Here is a 13,327-nt window from a genome sequence, read left to right on the forward strand (position 1 = left end):
CCCCCCTGCCCCATATTCTCTCTCTATCTCTCTCTCTCTCTCTCCCCCTTTTTCACCCTCTCTTTCTCTCTCACCCCCCCCCCTGCCCCACATTCTCTCTCTCTCTCTCTCTCTCTCTCTCTCTCTCTCTCTCTCTCTCTCTCTCTCTCTCTCTCTCTCCCCCTTTTTCACCCTCTCTTTCTCTCTCACCCCCCCTGCCCCACATTCTCTCTCTATCTCTCTCTCTCTCCCCCTTTTTCACCCTCTCTTTCTCTCTCACCCCCCCTGCCCCACATTCTCTCTCTATCTCTCTCTCTCTCTCTCTCTCTCTCTCTCCCCCCCCCACCCTCCTGCCCCCATTTTCATGCACTCTCTCCCCCATTTTCACTCTCTCTCTCTCTCTCTCGCACACACACACACACACACACACACACTCTGCAGCATGCTTTGTTTTCCCATCCCGACAGTATCGAACCCCAACAAGGACTGCCCGTGCCTGGAGATAGAGTTTGACCGCTTCTCCCACCCCCTGGTGTACCCGCCCGAGTCGCACTTTGAGCAGCTAGCACGCATGGTGTCTCTCAAGGAACATCAGGGTGGTATGATGCAGGTGAGTCTGAACAGCTGGCAGGCATGGTGTCTCTCAAGGAACATCAGGGTGGTATGATGCAGGTGAGTCTGAACAGCTGGCACGCATGGTGTCTCTCAAGGAACATCAGGGTGGTATGATGCAGGTGAGTCTGAACAGCTGGCACGGTGGGTGTCTCTCAAGGAACATCAGGGTGGTATGATGCAGGTGAGTCTCACTTTGAACAGCTGGCACGCATGGTGTCTCTCAAGGAACATCAGGGTGGTATGATGCAGGTGAGTCTGAACAGCTGGCACGTATGGTGTCTCTCAAAGAACATCAGGGTGGTATGATGCAGGTGAGTCTGAACAGCTGGCACGTATGGTGTCTCTCAAGGAACATCAGGGTGGTATGATGCAGGTGAGTCTGAACAGCTGGCACGCATGGTGTCTCTCAAGGAACATCAGGGTGGTATGATGCAGGTGAGTCTGAACAGCTGGCACGCATGGTGTCTCTCAAAGAACATCAGGGTGGTATGATGCAGGTGAGTCTGAACAGCTGGCACGGTGGGTGTCTCTCAAAGAACATCAGGGTGGTATGATGCAGGTGAGTCTGAACAGCTGGCACGCATGGTGTCTCTCAAGGAACATCAGGGTGGTATGATGCAGGTGAGTCTCACTTTGAACAGCTGGCACGCATGGTGTCTCTCAAGGAACATCAGGGTGGTATGATGCAGGTGAGTCTGAACAGCTGGCACGTATGGTGTCTCTCAAGGAACATCAGGGTGGTATGATGCAGGTGAGTCTATTGTTCATTTGTCTGTCAGTCTGTCAACCTATCTGTGTGTCTGTCTTAGTGTCTATCTACCTGTCTCTGTCTATCCATCTGCCTGTCTGTATGTTTATCTATGTATCTGTCTTAGTGTCTGTCTGTCTATCTATCTGTCTGTCTGTATGTCTATCTCTGTCTGTAAGTATCTATGTATCTATCAATCTGTATGTATGTATGTATCTATATCTATCTATCCATCTCTGTCTATCTCTATCTAATCTATCTGTCTTTTTTGCTAATAGCCCAGCCAACCATGCATATCAGGGCTGAAAAATATTGGTCTATCTGGCTACCTGTGTATCTGTCTATCTGTCTGTCTGTCTTGTCTGTCTATCTATCTGTTAATCTGTCTGTTTGTATGTCTTATCTGTCTGTCTGTCTGTTTATCTATCTATCTGTTTATCTGTCTGTCTGTCTTGTCTATCTGTCAGTCTATCTATCTGTCTGTCTATCCATCTGTCTGTCTGTCTGTTTATCTGTTTGTTTGTCTGTCTGTCTCTCAGTCTATCTGTCAGTCTGTCTGTGTGTCTGTCTATCTATTTGTCTGTCTGTGTCTGTCTGTCTGTCTATATCTATCTATCTATCTTTGTTGCTTGTACTTAGTTACAGTCCATCCACCCACTCCGGGCGACATCTGGTCTGAACAATATTGGTCCTGTAGAACCAGAAAAAAAACAAAAACAAGCAAAACAATGCACATGTACATGTATACCAGTGAAGGGGTGGGAGTTGCAGCCCACAAACAAACTAGCAGAAGACGACACAAGTCCAGTGCTTTAACCACTGGGTTGTGTGTGTGTGCGTGTGTGTGTGTGTATGTGCGCGTGTGTGTGTGTGTGCGCGTGTGTGTGTGTGCATGTGTGTGTGTGCGTGCGTGTGCGTGCATATGTGTGCGTGTGTGTGTGTGTGTGTGTGTGTGCAGCCACTGCCTGAGGTGAACAAGAAGGATCAGCTGGCTCTGGAGGAGATCATCTCCAAGGACCCCCTGTCCGACATCTCTGAGCAGGAGAAGGAACTGCTGTGGAAGATGAGGTGGGTCTGTCCTCACTCCCTCACTCCCTGTGGAAGATGAGGTGGGTCTGTCCTCACTCACTCCCTGTGGAAGATGAGGTGGGTCTGTCCTCACTCACTCACTCTCTGCGGAAGATGAGGTGGGTCTGTCCTCACTCACTCCCTGTGGAAGATGAGGTGGGTCTGTCCTCACTCACTCACTCTCTGTGGAAGATGAGGTGGGTCTGTCCTCACTCACTCCCTGTGGAAGATGAGGTGGGTCTGTCCTCACTCACTCCCTGTGGAAGATGAGGTGGGTCTGTCCTCACTCACTCTCTGTGGAAGATGAGGTGGGTCTGTCCTCACTCCCTGTGGAAGATGAGGTGGGTCTGTCCTCACTCACTCCCTGTGGAAGATGAGGTGGGTCTGTCCTCACTCACTCTCTGTGGAAGATGAGGTGGGTCTGTCCTCACTCACTCCCTGTGGAAGATGAGGTGGGTCTGTCCTCACTCCCTGTGGAAGATGAGGTGGGTCTGTCCTCACTCCCTCCCTGTGGAAGATGAGGTGGGTCTGTCCTCACTCACTCCCTGTGGAAGATGAGGTGGGTCTGTCCTCACTCACTCTCTGTGGAAGATGAGGTGGGTCTGTCCTCACTCCCTCCCTGTGGAAGATGAGGTGGGTCTGTCCTCACTCCCTCCCTGTGGAAGATGAGGTGGGTCTGTCCTCACTCCCTCCCTGTGGAAGATGAGGTGGGTCTGTCCTCACTCACTCTCTCTCTGTGGAAGATGAGGTGGGTCTGTCCTCACTCACTCCCTGTGGAAGATGAGGTGGGTCTGTCCTCACTCACTCCCTGTGGAAGATGAGGTGGGTCTGTCCTCACTCACTCCCTGTGGAAGATGAGGTGGGTCTGTCCTCACTCACACTCTGTGGAAGATGAGGTGGGTCTGTCCTCACTCACTCCCTGTGGAAGATGAGGTGGGTCTGTCCTCACTCACTCTCTCTCTGTGGAAGATGAGGTGGGTCTGTCCTCACTCACTCCCTGTGGAAGATGAGGTGGGTCTGTCCTCACTCCCTCCCTGTGGAAGATGAGGTGGGTCTGTCCTCACTCCCTCCCTGTGGAAGATGAGGTGGGTCTGTCCTCACTCCCTCCCTGTGGAAGATGAGGTGGGTCTGTCCTCACTCACTCCCTGTGGAAGATGAGGTGGGTCTGTCCTCACTCCCTGTGGAAGATGAGGTGGGTCTGTCCTCACTCACTCCCTCCCTGTGGAAGATGAGGTGGGTCTGTCCTCACTCCCTCCCTGTGGAAGATGAGGTGGGTCTGTCCTCACTCACTCCCTGTGGAAGATGAGGTGGGTCTGTCCTCACTCACTCCCTGTGGAAGATGAGGTGGGTCTGTCCTCACTCACTCCCTGTGGAAGATGAGGTGGGTCTGTCCTCACTCCCTCCCTGTGGAAGATGAGGTGGGTCTGTCCTCACTCACTCCCTGTGGAAGATGAGGTGGGTCTGTCCTCACTCCCTCCCTGTGGAAGATGAGGTGGGTCTGTCCTCACTCACACTCTGTGGAAGATGAGGTGGGTCTGTCGTCACTTACTCCCTGTGGAAGATGAGGTGGGTCTGTCCTCACTCACTCTCTCTCTGTGGAAGATGAGTTGGGTCTGTCCTCACTCACTCCCTGTGGAAGATGAGGTGGGTCTGTCCTCACTCCCTCCCTGTGGAAGATGAGGTGGGTCTGTCCTCACTCACTCCCTGTGGAAGATGAGGTGAGTCTGTCCTCACTCACTCCCTGTGGAAGATGAGGTGGGTCTGTCCTCACTCCCTGTGGAAGATGAGGTGGGTCTGTCCTCACTCACTCCCTCCCTGTGGAAGATGAGGTGGGTCTGTCCTCACTCACTCCCTCCCTGTGGAAGATGAGGTGGGTCTGTCCTCACTCACTCTCTCTCTGTGGAAGATGAGGTGGGTCTGTCCTCACTCCCTCACTCCCTGTGGAAGATGAGGCGGGTCTGTCCTCCCTCCCTGTGGAAGATGAGGTGGGTCTGTCCTCACTCCCTGTGGAAGATGAGGTGGGTCTGTCCTCACTCACTCCCTGTGGAAGATGAGGTGGGTCTGTCCTCACTCCCTCACTCCCTGTGGAAGATGAGGTGGGTCTGTCCTCACTCACTCCCTGTGGAAGATGAGGTGGGTCTGTCCTCAGTCCCTGTGGAAGATGAGGTGGGTCTGTCCTCACTCCCTCACTCCCTGTGGAAGATGAGGTGGGTCTGTCCTCACTCACTCCCTGTGGAAGATGAGGTGGGTCTGTCCTCACTCCCTGTGGAAGATGAGGTGGGTCTGTCCTCACTCACTCCCTGTGGAAGATGAGGTGGGTCTGTCCTCACTCACTCCCTGTGGAAGATGAGGTGGGTCTGTCCTCACTCACTCCCTGTGGAAGATGAGGTGGGTCTGTCCTCACTCTCTGTGGAAGATGAGGTGGGTCTGTCCTCACTTCCTCACTCCTTGTGGAAGATGAGGTGGGTCTGTCCTCACTCACTCACTCCCTCGGTCGCTTCCTTCCTTGTGAGGGGTTGTGCTTTGTTTGGTGGTGAGACAGAGTGAGTGTGTGTGTGTTTGTCACAGTGTATGTATGTGTCACAGTGTGTGTGTGTGTGTGTGTGTGTGTGTGTGTGTGAGAGACAGTCTGTGTATGTGTGTGTGTGACAGTCTATGTGTGTGTTCTGTGTGTGTGTGTGACTGTGTGTGTGTGTGTGTGTCCTCCCTCGCTCTGTCTTGTCGGATGGTTCCTTCCTTGTGTGGAGTTGTGCTTTGTTTGGTGGAGAGACAGGGTGTGTGTGTGTGTGTGTGTGTGTCACAGTCTGTGTGTGTGTGTGTGTGTGTATGCTAGGTAGATTGTGTTTGTGTGTGTATGTGTAAAGGGGAAAGAATGAGCATGTATGTGTTTCACATTTGTGCATACTAGTTGTTTGTTAGTGTGTATGTATGAGAGAGAGCGTTTGCTTCTTTCTGAGTGTTGGGACAAGAACTGCAACCAGTACACTGACTACCAGCGTACTGTCATGGGATTGGTTTGGCTTAAAGCCTGAACCGGACTATAAATGGCGGGCGATTTGAATCAAGACAGTTTCTCACCAGAGTCTGACACTGTGACGTCGGTGAAGGTTTATTCAAAATAAAAGCCTAATAAAGCTGCGGTTTGGCTTCATTTATGGCAGAGAGCGAGATTTGCCTAGCAGCTTCCAATCTAGACCTGAATTGACTTTGGAAAGTACAAAATGTGTCAGCTACACGTAATACAAAATTTGAATGCAGAGAAAAGGGGCGCAACCGAAACCTTGCTCTCGGGAGTTAAGACTTTAACTGGACAAGAGCATACTTGTACATGTGTGCACACACATATACTTGCATACATGCACAGGAATGCACATACACACACACACATGCATACACACACATGCGCCTGCTTTTACGCAGGCGTGCACCCACCCCCCACCCCCCCTCACACACACACACACCCACTCACTCACTCACTCACACACACACACACACACACACACACACACACACACATGCGCATGCACAATCACAAGCATAAACACACACTTTCACGCACATAAAGCTCATGTGCATTTATTAAAAAGATACTAGAATTGAAATAAGTGAAAATGTGCATAGAGTACCAGCTGAACGTATAACCTTGGCACTGTGCAGAGAAAAGTGTGTGACCATACCTCACTCCCTCCCCAAGCTGCTGGCTGCCATCAAATGGAACGACCGGGAAAACGTTGCACAGGTAAGAGGCTGACAGATTTTTATAATCATCTTCTTCGATCTTGGGCTGCTGCTCCCACATTCATTCATACACTGGACGGGCGCAATAGCCGAGTGGTTAAAGCGTTGGACTGTCAATCTGAGGGTCCCGGGTTCAAATCATGGTGACGGCGCCTGGTGGGTAAAGGGTGGAGATTTTTACGATCTCCCAGGTAAACTTATGTGCAGACCTGCTTGTGCCTGAACCCCCTTCGTGTGTATATGCAAGCAGAAGATCAGATACACAAGTTAAAGATCCTGTAATCCATGTCAGCGTTTGGTGGGTTATGGAAACAAGAACATACCCAGCATGCATACCCCCAAAAGCGGAGTATGGCTGCCTACATGGCGGGTTAAAAACGGTCATACACGTAAAAGCCCACTTGCGTATATACGAGTGAACGTGGGAGTTGTAGCCCACAGACGCAGAAGAAGAAGAAGAACCGGGGACCCTCTGTTTCATGCCAGGGATTCGAACCAGGGACCCTCGGTTTCAATGTCCAGTGTTGTAGTCAGTCGGCTGTTGCGCTCGTCACATATTTTTGATAAAACTAAACCTCTTCTGTTGCTTCTTCTTCCTTCCATGTATTTGTGTCCACTGTTTGTCGGGGATGATGATCAGCCAGGACAGAGTGACAGAATAAAGGCTGTGCCTTAAATCGTAACCCATGAAAAATACAGTTGTTGGTTCCGGGTTCACATTGGACTAATCAGTGGCCCAGCGGTGACACATCCGCCTGGGAAGCAAGAGGATCTGAGGGTATGGGATTGAATCCTACACTGATCCTTGTTTTCCTTGAGTGGTGGTCTGGAGGCTTATCATTTGGATGAAACGAAAACCAGTACGGGATTGTAATCCTACACTGACCCTCGTTTTCCTTGAGTGGTGGTCTGGAGGCTTATCATTTGGATGAAACGAAAACCAGTATGGGATTGTAATCCTACACTGTCCCTCGTTTTCCTTGAGTGGTGGTCTGGAGGCTTATCATTTGGATGAGACGAAAACCAGTATGGGATTGTAATCCTACACTGACCATCGTTTTCCTTGAGTGGTGGTCTGGAGGCTTATCATTTGGATGAGACGAAAACCCAGTTGTTGCAACAATATAATGCAGTACAATTTGATACACAATACAATACAATATGATACAATACTATACAATACAATTTGATACAATACAATTTGATACAGTATGATACAATTTAATACAATACAATACAATTTGATACAGTATGATACAATTTAATACAGTATGATACAATACAATTTGTGTCCACCAGTTGTTGTAACAATCCAGTACAAAATAGCACAATGCAATGTAATGCAATCCAGTCCATTACAACAGAACTTTTGTCCAGCTGTTGTTGCGACAACACGATCAATACAATGCAGCACAATAAAGTGCAGTGCAGTACAACACAACACAACACATTTCAGTGCTGTAGATTCCAATCCAATACTATGCAATGCAATGAAATCCAGTGCAGTACAATGTGATAAAATGTAATGACATATGATACAATCCAGTCCAGTCTAATGCAGTTGAACGCAGTGCAGCGCAGCACAACACAGCACAATACATAACAACACAGTACAACACAATACAGCACAACACAACATAAAACACAACACAATACAATTTGTGTCCACTAATTATTGCAGCTGCCCAATACATTGCAATACAGTGCAGTACAATACAGTACAGTACAATTCAATACAATACAGTACAGTACAATGCTATTAATATAATACAACACAGTACAGTACAGTTTAATACAATGCAGTAGAATACAGCCCATTACGATACAATACATAACAGTACAATACAATGAAATACAATATCACCTGTAACAATACAGTACAATGTAGTACAATCCAATCCAATACAGTACAATACAACACAACAGAATACAATACAATACAACACAACAATACAATGCAGTACAATACAATGCAGTACAATACAACAGAATACAATACAATGCAATACAATACAATGAAATGCATTACAATACAGCACAATATATTACAGTACAGTGCAGTTCAGTCCAATCCAGTCCAGTACAATACAACTGAATACAGTACAACACAGTGCAGCACAGTACAATGCAGTACAGTACAATACAATGAAATAAATGCAACACAGTACAGTACAGTACAATACAATGAAATAAATGCAACACAGTACAGTACAATACAGTCTATTACAATGCAGTTCAGTCCAATCCGATACAGTACAATACAACCAAATACAATACAGTACAAACTACAGTACAATCCAGCACAATACAGTACAATACAATGCAGTAGATAACACCACAGTGTGTGCACCAGCTGTACCAGTTGCTGAGATGCTGGCCCCAGACCAGCCCAGAGACGGCCCTGGAGTTGTTGGACTGTTCCTACTCCGACCTGCAGGTTCGAGCCTTCGCCGTGCAGAGTCTGGACAAAGGGCTGATGGATGACAAGCTGGCCCAGTATCTCCTGCAGCTTGTGCAGGTAAGAGGGGGGGGGTTGTTTTGTGGATTTGTGAGCGTGTGGGAGTGAGTGTGTGTGTGTGTGTGTGTGTGTGTGTGTGTGACCAAAGTCAAGAACTTAACTTTTGAGTGTGTGGTTGGTGGGGGAGTGATTGTGTGTGTGTGTTTGTGTTGTATATGTGTGTGTGTGTGTCTGTGACCATAGTCTAGAATTTAACTTTGGAAAAGGAATTGTCAGGAAATCTGTTGACAGTGATTGTGGAAAACTCACTTATTGAATAACCACAGGCAAGTCTCTAATTGCAAAAATGAAAAACAAAACACAGAAACAAAACACTGCATTTGTGGGTCACTTTGGAGTGTATTTTCTGGTGATGTTGATAATCAGAGCTTTTGTGGGTCGCTTTGGAGTGTATTTTCTGGATGATGTTGATAATCAGAGCTTTTGTGGGTCGCTTTGGAGTGTATTTTCTGGTGATGTTGATAATCAGAGCTTTTGTGGGTCGCTTTGGAGTGTATTTTCTGGATGATGTTTATAATCAGAGCTTTTGTGGGTCGCTTTGGAGTGTATTTTCTGGATGATGTTTATAATCAGAGCTTTTGTGGGTCGCTTTGGAGTGTATTTTCTGGATGATGTTGATAATCAGAGCTTTTGTGGGTCGCTTTGGAGTGTATTTTCTGGATGTTGTTGATAATCAGAGCTTTTGTGGGTCGCTTTGGAGTGTATTTTCTGGTGATGTTTATAATCAGAGCTTTTGTGGGTCGCTTTGGAGTGTATTTTCTGGATGATGTTTATAATCAGAGCTTTTGTGGGTCGCTTTGGAGTGTATTTTCTGGATGATGTTTATAATCAGAGCTTTTGTGGGTCGCTTTGGAGTGTATTTTCTGGATGATGTTGATAATCAGAGCTTTTGTGGGTCGCTTTGGAGTGTATTTTCTGGATGGTGTTGATAATCAGAGCTTTTGTGGGTCGCTTTGGAGTGTATTTTCTGGATGATGTTGATAATCAGAGCTTTTGCGCAATATGAAATGTCTTCATTGTGGCCCATAGTTGGACCAGCTGACTGGATGATTTTCTCTGTGTGTGTGTATTGTGTTTTTGTGTGTGTATTGTGTGTGTGTGTAAGTGTGATTGATTGTGTGTGGTGTGTGTGTGTGTGTGATTGATTTTGTGTGTGTGTGTGTGATTGATTTTGTGTGTGTGTGTGTGTGTCTGACAGGCGGTGAAGTACGAACCCTACCTGGACAATCCCCTCACTCAGTTCTTGCTCAAGAGAAGTCTGCTCAGTCAGCGCATTGGCAACGCCTTTTTCTGGCATCTCAAGTCAGTCATGGCTGTAGTTTTGTCTGTGTGTCTCAAGTCAGTCATCACTGTAGTTTTGTCTGTGTGTCTCAAGTCAGTCATCACTGTAGTTTTGTCTGTGTGTGTCTCAAGTCAGTCATCACTGTAGTTTTGTCTGTGTGTCTCAAGTCAGTCATCACTGTAGTTTTGTCTGTGTGTCTCAAGTCAGTCATCACTGTAGTTTTGTCTGTGTGTCTCAAGTCATCACTGTAGTTTTGTCTGTGTGTGTCTCAAGTCAGTCATCACTGTAGTTTTGTCTGTGTGTGTCTCAAGTCAGTCATCACTGTAGTTTTGTCTGTGTGTCTCAAGTCATCACTGTAGTTTTGTCAGTGTGTCTCAAGTCATCACTGTAGTTTTGTCTGTGTGTGTCTCAAGTCAGTCATCACTGTAGTTTTGTCTGTGTGTGTCTCAAGTCAGTCATCACTGTAGTTTTGTCTGTGTGTCTCAAGTCATCATTGTAGTTTTGTCTGTGTGTCTCAAGTCAGTCATCACTGTAGTTTTGTCTGTGTGTGTCTCAAGTCAGTCATCACTGTAGTTTTGTCTGTGTGTCTCAAGTCATCATTGTAGTTTTGTCTGTGTGTCTCAAGTCAGTCATCACTGTAGTTTTGTCTGTGTGTCTCAAGTCAGTCATCACTGTAGTTTTGTCTGTGTGTGTCTCAAGTCAGTCATGGCTGTAGTTTTGTCTCTGTGTGTGTCTCAAGTCAGTCATGGCTGTAGTTTTGTCTGTGTGTGTCTCAAGTCAGTCATCACTGTAGTTTTGTCTGTGTGTGTCTCAAGTCAGTCATGGCTGTAGTTTTGTCTGTGTGTGTCTCAAGTCAGTCATCACTGTAGTTTTGTCTGTGTCTCAAGTCAGTCATTGCTGTAGTTTTGTCTGTGTGTCTCAAGTCAGTCATCGCTGTAGTTTTGTCTCTGTGTGTCTCAAGTCAGTCATGGCTGTAGTTTTGTCTGTGTGTCTCAAGTCAGTCATGGCTGTAGTTTTGTCTCTGTGTGTCTCAAGTCAGTCATCACTGTAGTTTTGTCTGTGTCTCAAGTCAGTCATTGCTGTAGTTTTGTCTGTGTGTCTCAAGTCAGTCATCGCTGTAGTTTTGTCTCTGTGTGTCTCAAGTCAGTCATGGCTGTAGTTTTGTCTGTGTGTCTCAAGTCAGTCATCGCTGTAGTTTTGTCTCTGTGTGTCTCAAGTCAGTCATGGCTGTAGTTTTGTCTGTGTGTCTCAAGTCAGTCATCACTGTAGTTTTGTCTGTGTGTCTCAAGTCAGTCATGGCTGTAGTTTTGTCTGTGTGTCTCAAGTCAGTCATGGCTGTAGTTTTGTCTGTGTGTCTCAAGTCAGTCATCGCTGTAGTTTTGTCTGTGTGTCTCAAGTCAGTCATCACTGTAGTTTTGTCTGTGTGTCTCAAGTCAGTCATCACTGTAGTTTTGTCTGTGTGTCTCAAGTCAGTCATCACTGTAGTTTTGTCTGTGTGTGTCTCAAGTCAGTCATGGCTGTAGTTTTGTCTGTGTGTGTCTCAAGTCAGTCATGGCTGTAGTTTTGTCTGTGTGTCTCAAGTCAGTCATGGCTGTAGTTTTGTCTGTGTGTGTCTCAAGTCAGTCATCACTGTAGTTTTGTCTGTGTGTGTCTCAAGTCAGTCATGGCTGTAGTTTTGTCTGTGTGTGTCTCAAGTCAGTCATCACTGTAGTTTTGTCTGTGTGTCTCAAGTCATCATTGTAGTTTTGTCTGTGTGTGTCTCAAGTCAACATTGTAGTTTTGTCTGTGTGTCTCAAGTCAGTCATCACTGTAGTTTTGTCTGTGTGTCTCAAGTCAGTCATCGCTGTAGTTTTGTCTCTGTGTGTCTCAAGTCAGTCATGGCTGTAGTTTTGTCTGTGTGTCTCAAGTCAGTCATGGCTGTAGTTTTGTCTGTGTGTGTCTCAAGTCAGTCATGGCTGTAGTTTTGTCTCTGTGTGTCTCAAGTCAGTCATCACTGTAGTTTTGTCTGTGTGTCTCAAGTCAGTCATCACTGTAGTTTTGTCTGTGTGTCTCAAGTCATCATTGTAGTTTTGTCTGTGTGTGTCTCACGTCAGTCATCACTGTAGTTTTGTCTGTGTGTCTCAAGTCAGTCATCAGTGTAGTTTTGTCTGTGTGTCTCAAGTCAGTCATCAGTGTAGTTTTGTCTGTGTGTCTCAAGTCAGTCATCACTGTAGTTTTGTGTGTGTCTGTCTCAAGTCATCATTGTAGTTTTGTCTGTGTGTGTCTCAAGTCAGTCATCACTGTAGTTTTGTCTTTGTGTGTCTCAAGTCAGTCATCACTGTAGTTTTGTCTGTGTGTCTCAAGTCAGTTATCACTGTAGTTTTGTCTGTGTGTCTCAAGTCAGTCATGGCTGTAGTTTTGTCTGTCTGTGTGTGTCTCAAGTCAGTCATGGCTGTAGTTTTGTCTGTGTGTCTCAAGTCAGTCATGGCTGTAGTTTTGTCTGTGTGTGTCTCAAGTCAGTCATGGCTGTAGTTTTGTCTGTGTGTGTCTCAAGTCAGTCATGGCTGTAGTTTTGTCTGTCTGTGTGTGTCTCAAGTCAGTCATGGCTGTAGTTTTGTCTGTGTGTCTCAAGTCAGTCATGACTGTAGTTTTGTCTGTGTGTCTCAAGTCAGTCATGGCTGTAGTTTTGTCTGTGTGTGTCTCAAGTCAGTCATCACTGTAGTTTTGTCTGTGTGTGTCTCAAGTCAGTCATCACTGTAGTTTTGTCTGTGTGTGTCTCAAGTCAGTCATCACTGTAGTTTTGTCTGTGTCTGTCTCAAGTCATCACTGTAGTTTTGTCTGTGTGTGTCTCAAGTCTGTCATCACTGTAGTTTTGTCTGTGTGTGTCTCAATTCAATCATCACTGTAGTTTTGTCTGTGTGTCTCAAGTCAGTCATCACTGTAGTTTTGTCTGTGTGTCTCAAGTCAGTCATCACTGTAGTTTTGTCTGTGTGTCTCAAGTCAGTCATGGCTGTAGTTTTGTCTGTGTGTCTCAAGTCAGTCATGGCTGTAGTTTTGTCTGTGTGTCTCAAGTCAGTCATCACTGTAGTTTTGTCTGTGTGTGTCAAGTCAGTCATCAGTGTAGTTTTGTCTGTGTGTGTCTCAAGTCAGTCATGGCTGTAGTTTTGTCTGTGTGTCTCAAGTCAGTCATGGCTGTAGTTTTGTCTGTGTGTCTCAAGTCAGTCATCAGTGTAGTTTTGTCTGTGTGTGTCTCAAGTCAGTCATGGCTGTAGTTTTGTCTGTGTGTCTCAAGTCAGTCATGGCTGTAGTTTTGTCTGTGTGTCTCAAGTCAGTCATGGCTGTAGTTTTGTCTGTGTGTCTCAAGTCAGTCATGGATGTAGTTTTGTCTGTGTGTCTCAAG

The 13,327-nt window shown here is 46.5% G+C and overlaps 1 protein-coding gene across 2 annotated transcripts in view; it reads left to right on the plus strand.

Moving 5' to 3' along the window:
- The window catches only part of LOC143302127 (phosphatidylinositol 4,5-bisphosphate 3-kinase catalytic subunit alpha isoform-like), a 46,889-nt gene that overhangs the window by 16,230 nt on the left and 17,332 nt on the right, over positions 1–13,327 (plus strand). For both annotated transcript variants that reach the window (XM_076616675.1, XM_076616674.1), the window contains exons 9-13: positions 447–589; positions 2,301–2,410; positions 6,068–6,149; positions 8,502–8,666; positions 9,865–9,968. In XM_076616675.1, coding sequence (XP_076472790.1) covers positions 447–589; positions 2,301–2,410; positions 6,068–6,149; positions 8,502–8,666; positions 9,865–9,968 — 604 coding nt within the window. The remainder of the gene's footprint in view (positions 1–446; positions 590–2,300; positions 2,411–6,067; positions 6,150–8,501; positions 8,667–9,864; positions 9,969–13,327) is intronic.

The sequence above is a fragment of the Babylonia areolata genome, chromosome 28 (genome assembly GCF_041734735.1).
Source record: "Babylonia areolata isolate BAREFJ2019XMU chromosome 28, ASM4173473v1, whole genome shotgun sequence".
NCBI classification, from domain to species: domain Eukaryota; kingdom Metazoa; phylum Mollusca; class Gastropoda; order Neogastropoda; family Buccinidae; genus Babylonia; species Babylonia areolata.